General features: G+C 34.9%; 5 protein-coding genes across 24 annotated transcripts in view; 2 read left to right on the top strand and 3 right to left on the bottom strand.

Moving 5' to 3' along the window:
* LOC123005939 (DNA repair protein RAD51 homolog 1-like) overlaps positions 1-6888 on the bottom strand; it is an 8860-nt gene extending 1972 nt beyond the window's left edge. Inside the window, exons 1-2 of the mRNA XM_044400031.1 lie at positions 6703-6888; positions 5969-6655 (exon numbers count right to left, since the gene is read on the bottom strand). Coding sequence (XP_044255966.1) covers positions 5969-6655; positions 6703-6777 — 762 coding nt within the window. The 5' untranslated portion in view covers positions 6778-6888. The remainder of the gene's footprint in view (positions 1-5968; positions 6656-6702) is intronic.
* On the top strand, positions 6887-10597 carry LOC123005946 (probable 39S ribosomal protein L23, mitochondrial). The gene is made up of 3 exons (XM_044400040.1): positions 6887-7008; positions 7054-7333; positions 10365-10597. Exons 1-3 carry the CDS (start codon positions 6995-6997, stop codon positions 10521-10523), a joined length of 453 nt encoding a protein of 150 aa, XP_044255975.1. The 5' UTR covers positions 6887-6994; the 3' UTR covers positions 10524-10597.
* LOC123005940 (aldo-keto reductase family 1 member B1-like) lies at positions 7356-8590 on the bottom strand. Its single transcript, XM_044400032.1, has 3 exons — positions 8336-8590; positions 8126-8293; positions 7356-8066 (listed from the first exon to the last, which is right to left on the bottom strand). The coding sequence occupies exons 1-3, from the start codon at positions 8441-8443 to the stop codon at positions 7362-7364; spliced, it is 981 nt and encodes a 326-aa protein (XP_044255967.1). The 5' UTR covers positions 8444-8590; the 3' UTR covers positions 7356-7361.
* A 24-nt stretch (positions 10598-10621) lies between the features above and the next one.
* LOC123005933 (probable tubulin polyglutamylase TTLL1) lies at positions 10622-14951 on the top strand. Its single transcript, XM_044400025.1, has 5 exons — positions 10622-10794; positions 10843-11202; positions 11245-11446; positions 11497-11727; positions 11772-14951. The coding sequence occupies exons 1-5, from the start codon at positions 10622-10624 to the stop codon at positions 12009-12011; spliced, it is 1206 nt and encodes a 401-aa protein (XP_044255960.1). The 3' UTR covers positions 12012-14951.
* Positions 12017-16939, bottom strand: part of LOC123005924 (probable phospholipid-transporting ATPase IA) — an 11287-nt gene continuing 6364 nt past the window's right edge. For 10 of the 20 annotated variants that reach the window (XM_044400000.1, XM_044399998.1, XM_044399992.1 and 7 more), the window contains 6 exons: positions 14025-14831; positions 13724-13977; positions 13628-13675; positions 13477-13575; positions 12818-12897; positions 12017-12726 (listed from right to left, as the gene is read on the bottom strand). In XM_044400000.1, the coding sequence (XP_044255935.1) occupies positions 12629-12726; positions 12818-12897; positions 13477-13575; positions 13628-13675; positions 13724-13977; positions 14025-14831 (1386 nt within the window). In that variant the 3' untranslated portion in view covers positions 12017-12628. The other 10 variants (XR_006412790.1, XM_044400004.1, XR_006412789.1 and 7 more) reach the window with 10 other exon arrangements.

Genomic DNA, 16939 nt, shown 5'->3' with positions numbered 1-16939 from the left:
TATATTTCCTAATAAAGTATCTCCGTATGTAGAACAAAGAATAAATTTTGAAAGAAAAAAGAAACAAATATTAGAATAAAATCAATTGCCTTCGCAAAATTTTTACCAATACATCCAAGAACACAAGAACCAACTGGTGATCCTCCAGAAAATTTTCCTTTTCAATGTAGATATAAAACTATTTTCCCAGGTACAAACATACAAGAATTGTTACCTAATATGATGAATCAGATTAATAATGATTTTGAATCTTTTATAGTAGTAACAACTAAATACAAATTTCAAAACATGGTGGAATTAAAATTGCAATCAAATGCATATAATCCACTTAGAGGTGGTACTTACCTTGAATTACCTAAATGGATTAAAGATAAAAAATGTTGTATCAATGTTAGAAATCTAAAAACAAGACAATTTAAATGTCTTAAAAAGGAAAATTTAAGATGTGTAGAATATGCATTAGAGGCTGCTGAAAATGATTTTAAAGGTATAAAATTTAAAGACCCCCATGAGACCATCAAATTATGATATTACAAAATACGAAGGATTGAATTTAACATATCTAGTACCTATTACTAAAGAAATTAGAGAAAAATATGAGAACCATTTGAATGCCTGTATCAACTTTTATAAAGTATATGAAGAACATGGTAAACAATGGATAGACTTATATTTAGACAAAAGTGAAAAATATAAACAAACTAATAAAATCTACAATCTTTTAATATACATATAACAATCATTGTGTCTTTATTAAAAATAGCGCACTTTTATCAGGTCAAATTAACATTCGTCAGCATAAAAAAACTATTTTGCATGAAATGTGATGAATATTTTGAAAAAGAGAAAAAATGAAATGAACATATAGAAAATTGTGATAATGGAAAACAAATTGAAATTATAGCAGATGAAGAAAATAATATAAAAATATATAAATCTAACGGTGCTGAACAGCTTCATCCTTATAAGATAACATTAGATTATTAATGTACACTGAAGAAAATATATGAAAAAAGAAAGAAATCTGAACTCATTCAAGAAGATATTCCAAATAGTTTTTGCTTTCATACATCAAGTATTTATGGAAATTATTATAACTTAAAACTTTTAAACAATGAAGATAAAGATGAATTAATGAAAGAGTTTAATCAGGCACTAATTGATTATGGGAAAAAATATTATCAGATTCGACGTATAAATAAAAAAAGTTATAAGAACTAAAGAAGTTGAAGAGCAATTCAATAAAGAAACCTAATGTCACATCTGTGGGTATGAATTTCAATGTCCAGAAGATTGTAAAAGTTATAAATATTTTTTAATATTAAAAATATGTTATTTCTTTGGAAAAGCTTTATTTGAAACGTCTGCTTTAGGAGGAATTGTTTTTACACCGCTTTTTGGAATTATTCCTATATCAGTGTTAATAGAAATTTTTGATTAATTAATTAATTAATTCAAAACAACTATTAAAATAAATAAACGTATTGAGGAATATTTATCTGCCTATAAATTTTATTCAGATTTATTGCACTTGTTTAATGCTAAGAAAGCTACAGAAGTTGAAATTAATTTGCTTGAAAAAGATTTTATTAAAAAATTAAAATATTTCCCACGTGAAAAATATCTAAAGAAGATGGGACTTAATGGTTATTAGTTTATTATAAATAAATGAAACGACTGCGACTATTTTTATTGTTAATCTTATCCTTCAATAAATCCCATGAATTCAAGCATTAATCCAAATATTACGAGTTCAGCGAAGCCTTACGATGAATCGAAGATTCAGAGTTATTTAGAACAATTTTATTTAGGGATCATCATTAACAGAAACGTCCTTGACTAGTGCTTCGCATACCAAAGAAGCACTAAAAAGGTTTCAAAAATATTACAATTTACCTGTTGATAGAACATTAAATCTGGAAACACTTGATTTGATTAAACAGCCGAGATGTGGAAGATAATCCAGTAGCATATAGAATTCACACAAGTAAATGGAATAAGTCAAGTCTCAAATGGTATTTTTCGTTAGCTACAAACGAGATGAAAGAATTAGTACAAAAAGCCTTTGATCAATGGCAATGGGTTTCAAATTTAAAGTTTGAGTACTGGCACAGCCAGTCCAATAGTGTTAAACCGGACATACTTATTTCATCTTCTAATACACTGTTTCAGCATAATCATAATACGCGGTGTCAAAAAGGAGTATGTTCTAGCAGTTTTGATGGAAAAGGTAATGTTTTAGCACATGGTTTCTTTCCAAATAATGATGAATGTCTAGGAATTAATTTTGATAAATCAGAAAACTGGTATTTTGGTGAATCGAGTAATACACCTGATGGTCAAACTAATTTTTATACAGTATTATTACACGAAATCGGACATACGTTAAGTATTGAACATTCTGCCAATAATAATTCAATTATATACGCCTATTATAAAGGTGATATTGATAAATTAACTCAAGACGATATGTGGGCAATTCAATATTTATATGGAAGACCTGAACGATTAAAATATGAATTAAATATGAATTAATACCAACAACAGTTAAACCTACTGTAAGCAAAGTCTGGCAAAGAGTCCCTGAAGGGCAGCCTAAAGGCAAAGCCAATTTATGTGATTTTAATAAAGAAATTGATACATTTTTAATTGCAAATCATCATATGTATATTTTTTATAAGAAATATGTTTGGTTAGTCAATTTAAAAGACATGACTTATGATAAAGAACCGAAATTAATTACAGATTATTTATATTTTATGCCAGATGATTTTAAAGAAATTTCACATATTTATCAAAGTCCTTCAGGTGTTGTTTTAATTGTTGTTAATAATTTATTCTATTTAATTGATTTTCCAAATTTTAGTGTTAAAAGTGGATATAATGGTCAATCTATTGAAAATTTAGGGATACCAAGAGGAAAAAGAATTGATGCAATATTTAGAATTTATTCTGGAAAAACATATATATTTTATGATAAAGTCTTATACATTGAGTTTGATGAGTGTTTGTTTAGATCAAAGAAAAATGGCCTCATTTCAGAATTATTTGCTGGAATACCTCCAAATATAAGCAGAGCATTGAGACATTGATACAGAAATTTATATTTCTTTAAAGATAAAATGTATTATGAATTTGATGATATTTCGAATAGATTAAATATTAATGTGCATCAAGTAGGTTGTGGAAGTCTAAATGAATCTTTAATTTAAAGTCCGATTTACACAAAAAGTGTCATTAATGTTATTGAAAACAAATTTAATCACATCAATATTGTCAAAAATCTTTATGTTTGCTATCCTATGTTGATTACATTGTTAAGTTTAACTATTTATTGCTATATGGGGTACACATTTATTTGAAAAAATAATTTTTAGGGAAGATTGAGTTTAGGATTGTTTGAATTTTCGCAAGGTTGCCACCTTAATATGATCCCTTTTCAACGACTACTTCGATGCACATTAATATGAAAACGAGTATATTTATGGTTTCCCATTCTTTCAAATAAATAATAGTGCTTTGAATGCTGATATTACTGAATTAAAATCTAGTGTAGCCAGACTGAAGTCAGACTTGGAATCATCCTTAGCTAACGCTAAAAGCTTGATAAATGCATTTAATATTAAATTTAATCATATTTCTGCAAAAAATAAAAGAATTGTTGGGGCAAAAAATGGGGTTGATAAATCTGATTTAGTAACAAAAGCACAACTGGATGAGTTAAACGAAACAATTAATAAAATACCTAAAAATTCACAAGAAATAATAAAGGAATTAGATCATTTAACAAACGAGTTAGCCAGACAATCTGATGTAACTAAATTAAATAATGATATGAAAAATAATTATTCTATTTTACAATTTGTAGGAAAAAATATTTTTATTAAGGAAGTTCATGGACAAAAGAGTGTTAATGAGCTTGAGTTTTCTTTTGATGGCGAACGATTTCTTAGATTACCAATGGATGTGGAAGTTATAAAATACTGCTCAACGGCTAATTTGAAAGATTTGAATATTAGTACTAATAAAGGAACAATAGATCTTTCAAAACCTTTTATTGTTAGAGAATCTGATGTTCTAATTTTAAGAATAAAAAAAGAAAAGGTAAATACGAGTACAGGTGAAAATATCTACGGTTTTAATCCTAACAGACCTTATCTATTAACTATTCCAATTTTTTTTATATGTTAGTCAAGTTTCCTGTATAATGGACCAAAGCGTCCGCTAAGATTAAATTTTAAATAAATGAAGAAAACAATTGCTAATAAAATAAAAAAGAAAAAATATAAAATAATTCCATTAGAAATAAAAATTGATAATCAATCAGACATACTTCCTCAACCGTTAAGGGCTTTAATTATTGGTAAATCAGGATCCGGTAAAACAACCGTAGAATATAATATTGCTGCTGGATATTGGGTTATTTAATCATTGCAATCATAAAAATCTTTGGTTTGAAGTCGATGGAATTAGATATCCAGAAGAAATGTTAAATTTAGATTGGGATAGAAATATGTATAATATTGCTTACGACATGTTAACTAATTATAAAAAAGTATTTGGTAAATCATTTAATGAATTACCTCTGATGTATGTGAATCCTAAGCAGTTTAAAAGCGCAAGACCTTTTTTCCCAGTTGATCTTACAAATCAACCACAAAATACAGGATCTAGAAGTAATATTATTTTATATGGAGATTTTGATAAGGCACTTCCGAATAACACAATCTGCTACATTTGTATGATTTCTTATTCCGAATTACTTTATGATATTGTTAATAACACTATTACTGAATCAATCTGAGTTTTTTTATTATTAAATGGGTAATAGCTATTGTTCTATATGCAAGAAAAAAAACTAAAAATGTTAATCCACAAGTTGTAACAACAAAAAATAATAGAAAACGATTAAAGTCAAAATGCGCGGTTTGTGGTACAAGGAAATCAGAATTCGTACGATAGTTTATAAAATAGAAAATTTATGGGGTTTGTTGAAGAAATAACGAGTGGCAAATTTTGCCACTCGTTATCGAAGGATAAAATAATTTTTCATATAAATGGAAGGTAACATAACTATAAATTTGAAAGAGAATATCTACTCTTTGCTGTAAAATAAATGGTGAAGAATTTAAATTTGTTATAACTAACGATGAGCATATTGAATTGCTACGAAAAATTACTGTTATTTTACTTACAAAATTACCTCCAGAAGTAGCGCAAAAACATCTGCATAACTTCTTAAAATTCGTCTAATTAATTGTTGCTGTTTAACTAGTTTGAAATATTTGCTTTTTTGTTTACCCTGGAAAATCGGGGTGTTTTGCTTGAAAAGTTAACATTTATTGAGTTACCTTGAAAATTGTGGTTGTTTTCACGATTTTTTCTGTCTACCCTTGGAAATTTGGCTGTTTTGCTCAAAATATTTACTTTTTGAGTTAATTATACTTTTCTGAGTTTGCGGTAGCACTGACATTTTATTTTGCTTGAATTCATGGGGTTTATTGAAGAAATAACGAGTGGAAACGGTGAAGAATTTGTTATAACAAACGATGGGCATATTGAATTGCTACGAAAACTTACTTACAAAATTACTTCCAGAAGTAGCGCAAAAACATCTGCATACAATATTACTGAGTTACCTTGAAAATTGAGGTTGTTTTTCTCAAAATATTTACTTTTTGAGTTACCTTGAAAATCTAGATGTTTTCCTTAAACAATTATACTTTTCTGAGTTTGCGGTAGAACTGACACTTTATATACTACTATAAAAAGTAACAATGTCATAGATTTGAAACAGAATAAAATTGTTATTGTAAAAAGCAGCTCAGCCAAAGACAAAAAGGATTTCTTATTTTTAATTTTTAACAACAACAGGCAATTGTAATAATCTCAGTCATAATTGAAAATATTAAAAAGCTGCAATTTCATAAAAGTGGTACAACTGGTGTTCGTCAAGAGTGATAATTACCTCATCAGCAAGTCGCAGCAACATCCTCAAAAACCTAGCTAGATGATTCTGCCTTGCGGACAATTCCCCTCTTCCCGAATAATCCGTTCTGTACAAAGATGTGGCGCTATCAACCACCAGCAGAGAGTACGTTGACTCCATCATCATCGCAGCCGCATGTATCAAAAGCTCAGTTTGGTGGTCAGTATTTTGCGCTCTTGCAAATGAGACATTATCCAAAACTTTTTGTGTGTCCATTTTGTACCTCTCCGCCACCGGCACCAATCGTTCAGGCCGGAAAGTGCCCTCGGTGTCAATAAAAAGACACTTTCCTTCACCACCCCCACAGTCAACGGGCAATTGACAAGTCACAGCCAAAGTGTGGCAWATCTGGCTTTTGCCGGTTCGGAATTCGCCGAAAATTTCCGTKATTGAACCGGTCTCAATGCCGCCCCCTAGCAACTTGTCGAGTTCCTTTGACCCGGTGGTCAGTTGGACAATATCGGAGCGTCTTTTTAAAATATCGGTGGCTGTGGTGAAACCCATGTTGACGAATTTCGCTACTTCGGCGAGGAGTTTGTCGATCTTGGCCTCGGACATGCCTTTGATGGCCACGAGAGTCTTCTTCGGGGTGTATGCTAAGGACTCGATACTGTGAAAACCGGCATCTTTGAGCTTTTTTAAGTCAGCAGCGGTGATCCCGTTGCCCTAGAATAGGGGTTGGAATAGAGTCATTAGAGGGGGCTTTTACTGACCTCAAGTTTGGAAAGGCGTTGGGGGCCGTCCTCCGTTTCACTTGCGTCGGTTGACATTAAACTGGCTTCCTCCATTTTCGTAATTATTTGTGTTGATTTTATAACAAAAAGTTTGGTTAGAAATTCAAACAAATTTCAAGCGAGTAAAAAACCCTAAACAAAAATTTATCATGCCACTAACACACTAGCACTGACACTAGTGTCTAGTGTGTTGGTGATGTTGGTAACGCTTGGTGAAACCAACCTCAAAGTTTGTATTTTTTACATTAAAAAAATATTTTAAATAAGAAGGATGTCTACGAGATGGTAATTTTCGAGAAAATTGTTAGTACTAGTTCAAGCGTTTTTTAGGTACCCGATTTACCAAAGAGGGGGCCCCCAATTGCGCGTCTTTTTGCCGAACTTTTGGCTGAAATTAGTGAGACCCACGCACGAGCAGCCCCCTAACATTGTCCAATTCTCATGTTCGATGCAAATGACCAAATACGACATAAAAAATTATTTAGAAAAAATTTATAATATAAATGTGGTGGATGTGAGGACGAGGATCGCTCTAGGGAAGACGAGACGTGTCCCCGGAAAGGGGTACGTGGTGAAAGATGAGGACATCAAGTACGCGTACATCACACTGGTAAGTAAAATAATAAACAAAGTCTTGGTTAAAATTCTATATTGAATGGGAAATATTTGTGGTCGGCGTGATTACTCTGGGGGCTACATCGTTGATTTTTGTTACACGAGTCCAAATACGCGATGTCGTCCTTATGTAGCTGGAAGTCAAAAATGTTGATATTTTCCTCAATTCGCGACGGGGTGACCGATTTCGGAATGACTGAAATCCCCAAAGAAACTAAATAGTTCAAAACGACTTGTGCGGGTGTTTTGTTGTATTTTTTCCCCATTTCTATGACCTTGGGGTCGTGGATCGTGGGTGAGGGGAAGTTGGGACGCAATCCGACGTAATTGCTGCGCCCCAGAGGGCAGAAACCGACAACAACAATATCGCGGTCTTTGCAAAACTTGATCAGTTTTTTCTGGTTGATGTTTGGGTTGACCTCGACTTGGTTAACCACGGGTTTGATTGTACATTTTTGTAGAACTCGCTCAATTTGTTCACTATTGAAGTTTGATAAACCAATGCTTTTGGCTAAACCAAGTTTGACGCATTCTTCCATGCCTTGCCAGGTTTCGAGATAATCGACGTCGCTGTACCCGGAGGCGTCCGGGGGGAGCGGCGGCGCCGTCTCCTTAAACCCCATGGGCCAGTGAATTAGGTACAAATCGACGTAATCGAGGCCAAGTTTTTTAAGGGAGTCTCGCAACATGGGGACTACACTGTTTTTCGCGTGGAAATTGTTCCATAACTAGAAAAACGCCCAAATTAAATCAGGGGGTTCGACATTTTTTTAGTCGACGTTTTTACTTTGCTCGTGATGAAAATATCCTCGCGATTGATTGTCCCATCGGCGATTTTTGCGTGGATCCCTTGACCTACTTCGGCCTCGTTTTCGTAGAACCAAGCACAATCGATGTGGCGATAGCCACACGAAATCGCAGCTTTGACAGCCTCCTGGACTTGACCTGGGGGCGACTAATAATCAATTATTTTTCCCATTGCTTAATACTTGCCTACCTTGTATGTTCCTAAGCCTACAATGGGAATTTCGCGACCGTTATTCAGCTTCAACGTGTGACCCATTTTTGTTAAATGACAGATCGTTAGGGTTAGGAGACGAGTCATGAAGGTCACGAATTATTGCGATAAAATATTCAAGGTCGTTCGGCATTTTCCATTATTACGCAAGTTGCGAGTAATTGAAATTCAATTCCACATAATGTCATAGATTTTTCAGGTTTTGTCCACACAGTTGAGGACTTGTCATGGTGAAATCTCTCGATTTCTCGCTGAAAAAAACTTGCAAAAAGCTAATTTAGCGGACGTAAAATTTTTTGAGTGATCGCTGAAAAATGAGCTAACCAACTCAGAATTAGCTGAAATGGTGTCATTTTGACCTAAGAAAACAATTTTTAGGCTTGTTTTTACAAAATCTGGTGGTTGTAACGCATTTCTCGTTCAAAAAAAATCTGTTGATTTTAGTGAATTTCTTTCCCAAAAAAAAACCAGTTAAATTACTCGAAATTAACTGAAATTGTGTTATTTTGTGTTATAAAGCAACGATTTTCTGTTTTGTTGTGGCAAAATCTGTTAATTTTAGTAAATTCCTCCCTCAAAAACGTGCTAAACGCTCACTATTGACTGAAAATGCGAAGATTTTCAGCTTGCTATCGGCAAAATCTGATGATTTTACATGAGTATTCGCTGAAAAACGTGCTCTATTGCTCTGAATTTCCTAAAATGGACCATTTTGACCTAAAACAACGCTTTTCTGTATTGTTTTCGCAAAATCTGATGGCTTTAACGCATTTCTCGTTAAAAAAAAACTCAATCGCTTGGAATTCATTGAAATCGCGTTATACTGAGGATTTTTTTTTACTTTTCGCGTCAAAATCTGTTGTTTTAGCGTGTTTCTTGTTAAAAAAAAAGATAAATTGCTTTCGATTGACTGAAATTGCCTTATTTTGACCGAAAACAACGATTTTCTGACCTGTTTCGATAAAGTCTGTTAATTTTATTAAGTTTCTCACTTAAAAATGTGCTAAATCGCTCGAAATTGATTGAAATTGCGGATGTAAAAGGACAATTTTCAGCTTTCTTTCGGCAAAATCTGATAATTTTTGACGAGTCTTTGCTGAAAAACAAGTTAAACTGCTTGGAATGCTGCTGAAATGGCGTTGTTTTGACCAAAAACAAAATCAGTTAATTTTATTTTAGTGAATTTCAGGCCCAAAAACGAGCTAAAACGCTCAAAATTATCTGAAATTGCGGATGTAAAACGAGTATTTATAGCCTTTTTCAGCCAACTGCACGAAATGGCGTTATTTGAACCAACAATGACGATTCTCGTCAAAATCTGTTAATTTTATAGCGAGTTTCTTGCTCAAAAACGTGCTAAAATGCTCGAAATTGTGTGAAATAATTTCGTACTTATTGTTGCGTCAAAGTCCGTTGATTTCAGCAAGTTTCTCGCTCAAAAAACGAGTTAAATTGCTTGAAATAATGATTTGTTGCACCAAAATCAGTGAATTTTAGTGAATTTCATTTCTCCCTCAAAACCGTGCTAAAACGCTCGAAATTGGATGAAATTGCGAACGTAAAACGAAGATTTTCAGACTTCATGCGGCAAATTCTAATGATTTTTCAAGAATTGTTTTGAAAAACAAGCTAAACTGCTTAGAAGTGCTGAAATGGCGTTATTTGGACCTAAAACGATTTTCTGTCTTGTTTCTACAAAATCTGTTGATTTTAGTGAGTTTATCGTCGATTATTCAAAAGGAACTAAATTTAAATAGAAAATGATCGATTTTGTATTAAATACCCAAAAGCGTTTATACTTCGAATTAGTCAAAAAGTTTAATGGTAAAGCAGCTTTGCTTGTTTTTTTTATGATATTTTGTCTATAAAGCCTGGATCTGTGTCATAGAGTTTGTTGTAAAATCTGTACTCATCAAATTAAGACAAAATTGCATTGCTTAAAAACTCTTTCTACAGTAAAAATTAAAGAAAAAATTAACTATCTAACACTTCGTTTTCTCACTTCAAGCCAAAAGAGGAGAAATTCATCTTTCCCGATCTCTTCCCTGAGGACAAAAAGGCGAAAGATGAAGAAGAGGCGACAATTCAGGAAGCCAAGAAAGGTTTCAAAGAGTACCTCGAGAAGAACAAAGAGCGGCCCAACATGCCGGGCTGGTTTAGCATTTAGTAGTAATTTTTTTTGTAAATATATAGATTGCCATAGAAATAAGTTTGATCAATAAAGACATCGAAAAACCGTCATCCGTTTATTAAATTCCAGTGACAATGCGGATAACTTTTTGCACCGATCTTGACAAAAGTGTCGTTGTGGCAAATTGTGAAAAACGCGGGTGGATACAAGTGGGCCCCGAAGATGACTGGAATATTTACTGGGCGGGGACTCAGACTTGTAGGAGCTTGTTTAGTGTGGATAGCGGCTATCGGATGCACGATAATCAGTAATTTTCTCCCTTTGCGGAAAGAAAAATACTTGAAAATGGTTTCAGACTAATCAACCATTTTCCGAACCATTACGAAATCTCCCGCAAAGATTTGCTCGTGAAAAATATAAAGAGATACCGTCGCGACTTGGAGAAAGAAGGCAATGTTTTGGCCGAGCGCGGAGACTCCAAATACCTCCACCTTGACTTCATTCCAGTTACTTTCGTCCTCCCAGCCGACTACAACATGTTCGTGGAGGAGTACCGAAAGGCGCCCCAGAGCACCTGGATCATGAAGCCTTGTGGCCGCTCCCAAGGCTCCGGCATTTTCCTCATCAACAAACTGTCGAAGCTGAAACGGTGGTCACGCGAGGCGAAGAGCCCCTTTCAGCAACAACTCACCAAAGAGAGTTACGTCATATCCAAGTAAGAGTAACAAAGTAGTGGAAAACACACTTATCCTTGCAGATACATCGACAACCCTCTCCTCATCGGGGGCAAAAAATTCGACTTGCGTCTCTACGTCCTGGTCACGTCCTTCCGGCCCTTGAAGGCCTACCAATTCCGGTTGGGTTTCTGCCGATTTTGCACCGTCAAATACGACTCGAGTGTGGCCGAGCTCGACAACATGTACGTCCATTTGACTAATGTGTCTGTGCAAAAACATGGGGTAAGTCCCCAACCCCAACTACTCGGAAAACCATTCTTTGTTTCTTCAAGGGTGAGTACAACTCGCTACACGGTGGCAAGTTGAGTGTCCAAAACTTGCGCCTCCACCTAGAAAGTACAAGAGGAAAACAAGTGACTGAGCGCCTTTTTGACCAAATCAGTTGGCTGATTATTCACTCGTTGAAAGCCGTGGCTCCGGTTATTGCCACCGACCGCCACTGTTTCGAATGTTACGGCTACGACATCATCATTGATAACAAACTAAAACCATGGCTTATCGAAGTAAGAAAAAAAAATGCGAAAAACCAAAACTGGGCTCTTTTTAGGTCAATGCGTCCCCATCGCTGACTTCAACCACCGCAAATGACCGGATTTTGAAACACAAACTCATGGATAATATCTTCTCGATTGTGGTGCCTCCATCAGGGCTGCCCGACGTCCGGTGGAACAAAATCCCCAGTCAAGAGGCCTTAGGCGACTTCGAGTTGCTCATCGACGAAGACCTGATCAACCTTCACGAAACTGAGAATAACAGTTACTTATTAAAGAACAATAGGTGGAAGTAAAGATGTTTTTGTGTTAAATAAATATACATTTATTATAAATTTTTAGGTTACACTTTTTAACATTAACATGAATTTAATAACATAAAAAAGTAAGTGGTACGTTGTCAATCATTCTATTTGGATGATTCGCAACGTATACACTTACTTTACGTATTAGAATTGGGATTGGTTAACAGACATAGATCAAAATTACAACAACTATTTTACACAGGGTGTCCGTGATGAGATTTTTTGGGTCAATTACCAAAAAACTCTCACTTGGGACTTCCTGTGAGTCAGACTGGAGAGATCACTGCTGGTTTGAGGCCCAATTAGGCCAAGAAAGAAAAAACCACTTAATGAAAACCCAAATACAAACCTTCGAGACTAGTTGGTAGTAGAAAAAAACCGCCGAAAATATTTGATTCTGTCCTATTTCTAAGTTAAGTCTCTCCAGTGAAGAAAGGCACGTGATAGAGTGACTTATCTCAACTAAACTCGTCTAGACAGTGATTGTAATAATTTGACACAGTTTTGATTACCCCACAAAAATCGGCTCGTTTGGCACGACACAGAAAGCTAAATCCCATTTGAAACGAGACAAGACTTACAAGCTAGAAAAGCACACATTTTGGCTCCTACATCCCGTCGGGTTTGGGGATGTTGGTGTCGTAGGCTCTGATGACGGCCGTTTGGGACACGGCGCCGCCTTCTTCTTGCGAAAACGCAAATCCATCTAGTGAAAACAGAGATTAGGTTTGGGGCGAAGCTAGTGCGGGGGTAGATTAATGCGAGTGAGTTAGAAGCCGCGTGAAGGTGATACTCACGTGACAGCTCGACTTCGAGGTCGATCCTGGGGGTGCGTCTCGAAAACACGTTCTTCAGCAAACGGGCAGTCTCGGAAAGTCTGGAACCATTTCAACTAACGCTTCTGGCCTACTTACAGCGACTGCATGCTAATGTTAGTGGAAGCGAGTGCGGTTACGTGCTCAACGATCTAACACACATGCGAGGTACTTACATATCGCGATTTGCTCCAGTGCATGCATTGTTCTTGCAACAGACAACCAATTAATCAATGGCGCATAAAAACACAACAAATTAATAACACATTTATTTCAAGTTTTTACAACAAAAATGTCTAGTATCAAAAATAAAATCCATTGTGCGCTTTATGTACGTCTCTTTTTTTGAACAATTCCAAACTAGTTAATTCTTGGATGAAGTTAGATGATCCATGCATGAATTATGCTTGAAGGGGTTCACCCGGAGTCACAGAGTTCGGTTTCCATCTGACACCAGTAACCGTTCTGCCATAAAAAGAAAACTATTTCTAACTAATTACCCAATTAGATCACACCACAAAACAGTTGTAATTGTTCAAAAAAAAAACCCAAGTGCTTAGCGTGCACAAAAGAACAACAAAAGGAAACAAACCCGCGAGAAGATGGCAACACGTGCAGAGTAAAGCCCTCTAGATACTTACGAATTTTTTGGCTCGCCCCGGTATACGTCAGTTCCGGTTTTCCGGATTTCGCCTTCCCGAACTGCGTCGGTTAGTGACTTGAAAATTGTTCCTTGGACACTGGAAAAAATTATTATGTAGCTCGGGAGATGACAAATTGGGACAGGTTTACATGGGACAAGGACACCACTTCTTGGACTTGAAAACGGAGTAAGGGCAACTACAAAGGGTCATCTAACACCACAAATATCACAATTTTCGTACTTACACTTTTACAAGAAAGTCCGGAATGATGGCAATTATCGGTATGAGGAACATCCCTAACCAAAATACGGCAGTGCTGAATAACATTAAGTACATCCCTGCCATAACACTCCCAAATGGTATAGTCGGCCAAAACAAACTATATATTACGACAAAAAGAAACCAGAGTAGGATCGACCCCCAGATGGCGCAATGTGTCAACCAAGTCCACGAATTCGTAACCAAACCGGCTTTCAAACACACGGTTATAACCACATACTACAAAAACCAATTAACTGTTGTCAAGCTAGCTCGAAGTGACTTACAGTGTAAACAATGTTGCCCACGACTAGATAGCCCCCATCTTGCCCCGACATCCATAAAATATCATGGTTGCAAACCAATAACGGTAACCAAAACAAGATCGCTGAATGTATCATCCCATTAACCACCCACAACCAGAAAACTTTAACGTTGAAAAGTTGGCCATTCTGCGACGGTTTGTACAATTTCGGATGCGTCATCATAACTTCATCGCTACACGCCTTATCAAACAGCCCCATCGCCAACGGGGGCAAAGCCGTAAACAGAACATTATACAACCCGATTGACCACCGTTCGAACAAAATCTGCCCAGACCAGCCGGAATAAATCGCAAACCATAACTCGATCACATATAAACAAATATTTTTATAGAAACTGTACAAAATCAACTTGCACATTCGCGAGTAATTCCACGCGCCGTGCACTAATAACAAACGTAACAAAAACCGAAATTGTGCTATACTGTAATCGGAGGCGCAAGCGGCTTGGAGCCCCTCCGCCCCCGATATGCCCACCCCCACGTGTGCTTTCTGGATCATGGCCACGTCGTTCGCCCCATCGCCGATAGCGAGAGTAACCGTTTTCGTGAATTTAGTAACGTATTCAACGACTTCCGCTTTTTGCATCGGAGACACTCGACAACAAATCACCACTTTGCATGAGATGCAGAGCTGGAGGAAGTCGGTGCGTAGCTCGCAACTGAGGGCGTATTTCAGGGTCTTCCCGTCGATTATGAGCGCGATTTCGTTTTGTCGCTGGAGGTTCTCGCCCAGTTCGGCGTTGTGCCGCAAAATCGACTCACGAGTGCTCTAGAAAAAATAAGAGGAATTCCATGCCAAAAAGATCACTTTTAATCTCATTGTTTCCGATTTTCGTAAATTTCAGATTCACCGTGATTTTTTATGTTTTAAAAATAAATGTCAAGTTATTGAAAATTAGGTGTTTTATTTAGAACAATTTATCAATGACGGTAATTGGTAATTTTTATATATAATTTTCATGAAAACACTATTTTCAGACGATTCCAGGGTTGCATGCACTATGCAACGCCCGGAAATAAAAAAAATTCAGCTATTTTTAAAACGTCCCTCTTGAAACTTGTGACACAGTAAAATTATGAGAGATTTCATTTGAATTTTTGAGAATTTTAAACACCTGCGTAATTAATAATTTTTTCGTTTAAACAATGTATTTATAAATAATTTGTTGATATTAATGTTTTAAATACAGTTGGAGACAAAATACTTTGGTCGTTAATGTCACTTGAGTGACATTAAATTGTAAAGCATGCTTTAAAACTGTTAACCTTATTTTTAGCTACGGTCAATCATAGTTGACAAGTTGTATGTACAGTTGCGGAATTAAAGTTTCAGGCAGTATTGTCATTTTTATAATGTAAACTCTAAAACAACCTTTACATTAATAACCTTATTTTTTACTCTTGTCATGTTTGTCATTTTGACTTATTTACTTTCAAAAATAGTGATTAGTGGCATAATAACGGGTAGGCGGCAGATCAAAGCGATGGTTTAATTACACTTAGTTCAATTAATAAATTTCCTAAGACAGACAAATTGTTTAATTAACAATTTTAACAACAAAAAAAAGTTTAATTGTCAAATCTCAGTCATGATGACAGTAAAGGGTAGTTTTACAATGAATTTTTTAAAGTGATAGAAAAATACTGCCCGAAATTTTAATTCCGTAACTGTACATATTTTTGATAGGAAAATATAATAGCTGTCATTAATTTGAAATTGTCATTCATTTTAACGTTAAAGCTTGAATTACATTAAAGTGTCAGAAAAGTGACGACCAAAGTATTTTGTCTCCAACTGTACATGTATTATTACCACGTCCATAGAGTACAGTTGGTTGCAATAAGAATGGAAAATTGAATTTTCTTTAGAATGAAACAGGTTTTGCCTTTGTCAATTTGTCATCTGTCACATTCAAATAATTTTTTATGCAATGCCGCACGTAAAGAGAGCATTAAATGCAAATCAAGATAATCAATTAGTTGAATATAATATAGTAATAAAATAGTATAATAATAATATATAGTATAATATACAGTTGGAGACAAAATACTTTGGTCGTCACTTTTTTGACACTTTAATGTAATTCAAGCTTTAACGTTAAAATGAATGACAATTTCAAATTAATGACAGCTATTATATTTTCCTAACAAAAATATGTACATACAACTTGTCAACTAGGATTGACAGTAGCTAAAAATAAGGTTAACAGTCCTAAAGCATGCTTTACAATTTAATATCACTCAAGTGACATTGACGACCAAAGTATTTTGTCTCCAACTAGACTTACATAAAAATCAATGAGTAGTGAGTACTACGGATTAACTGTCAGGTTTAACTTGACCTTTTAAAATTAAGCCATGTTCAAACTATGGATAAATATAAAAATCTGACATTTTTATGTTTCCACATTTTCCGATTTTTTTGCAACCAAGTGTACCTATTTTGTTTTGAGATAATTTTCTTTTGCCACGAAGTGCTTAATTTTGTACATCCCTGTTTTTCATTATACAGGGTGTAATGAAAAAATGGGGACAAAAAGTAACTTGATTCCCTAGGTCAAAATAAAGCGATTTAACCAATTTATCTCTACAAAGTTGCACCGTTTAAAAGTTAGAGGGCGCCAAAGTTTAAAAATTATTTTTGTTTTTCTTTAAAAACTTTTTAATGGAGTAATCGTTTTTTAAGAAATTGGTACAGGCAATTTGATATGTTTTGGTGCTATTTCTTTTATTTTATTTTTGTTATAAAGTACGTACTTTTTAACAACTTGACACATTGTAAGCCATATTTTTGTTATAGATAATCCAAGGGGTGTAATTCTTTTTTATTCGAAAGGTACATTATTTTTAAACAATTTTTGTATCTTATAAAATGTT

This window comes from Tribolium madens, unplaced genomic scaffold (genome assembly GCF_015345945.1).
Source record: "Tribolium madens isolate multiple individuals breed KSU strain unplaced genomic scaffold, Tmad_KSU_1.1 Scaffold_20;HRSCAF=117;Tcas5.2_LG4, whole genome shotgun sequence".
NCBI lineage: Eukaryota > Metazoa > Arthropoda > Insecta > Coleoptera > Tenebrionidae > Tribolium > Tribolium madens.
The sequence above is the reverse complement of the archived record's forward strand: the minus strand, read 5'-3'. Positions and strand labels throughout refer to the sequence as shown.

What these genes read in the sequence shown, in the direction of transcription:
- LOC123005940 (XM_044400032.1), bottom strand. Translation starts at nt 8,443, where the DNA reads ATGACTCGTCTCCTAACCCTAACGATCTGTCATTTAACAAAAATGGGT. An exon ending in TAGGCTTAGGAACATACAAG is followed by an intron (nt 8,294 to 8,335) that starts GTAGGCAAGTAT and finishes ATTGATTATTAG; the next exon opens with TCGCCCCCAGGTCAAGTCCA. An exon ending in ATATTTTCATCACGAGCAAA is followed by an intron (nt 8,067 to 8,125) that starts GTAAAAACGTCG and finishes GCGTTTTTCTAG; the next exon opens with TTATGGAACAATTTCCACGC.
- LOC123005946 (XM_044400040.1), top strand. An exon ending in AGTACGCGTACATCACACTG is followed by an intron (nt 7,334 to 10,364) that starts GTAAGTAAAATA and finishes TCTCACTTCAAG; the next exon opens with CCAAAAGAGGAGAAATTCAT.
- LOC123005933 (XM_044400025.1), top strand. Translation starts at nt 10,622, where the DNA reads ATGCGGATAACTTTTTGCACCGATCTTGACAAAAGTGTCGTTGTGGCA. An exon ending in TGTCTGTGCAAAAACATGGG is followed by an intron (nt 11,447 to 11,496) that starts GTAAGTCCCCAA and finishes TGTTTCTTCAAG; the next exon opens with GGTGAGTACAACTCGCTACA. An exon ending in TAAAACCATGGCTTATCGAA is followed by an intron (nt 11,728 to 11,771) that starts GTAAGAAAAAAA and finishes GGCTCTTTTTAG; the next exon opens with GTCAATGCGTCCCCATCGCT.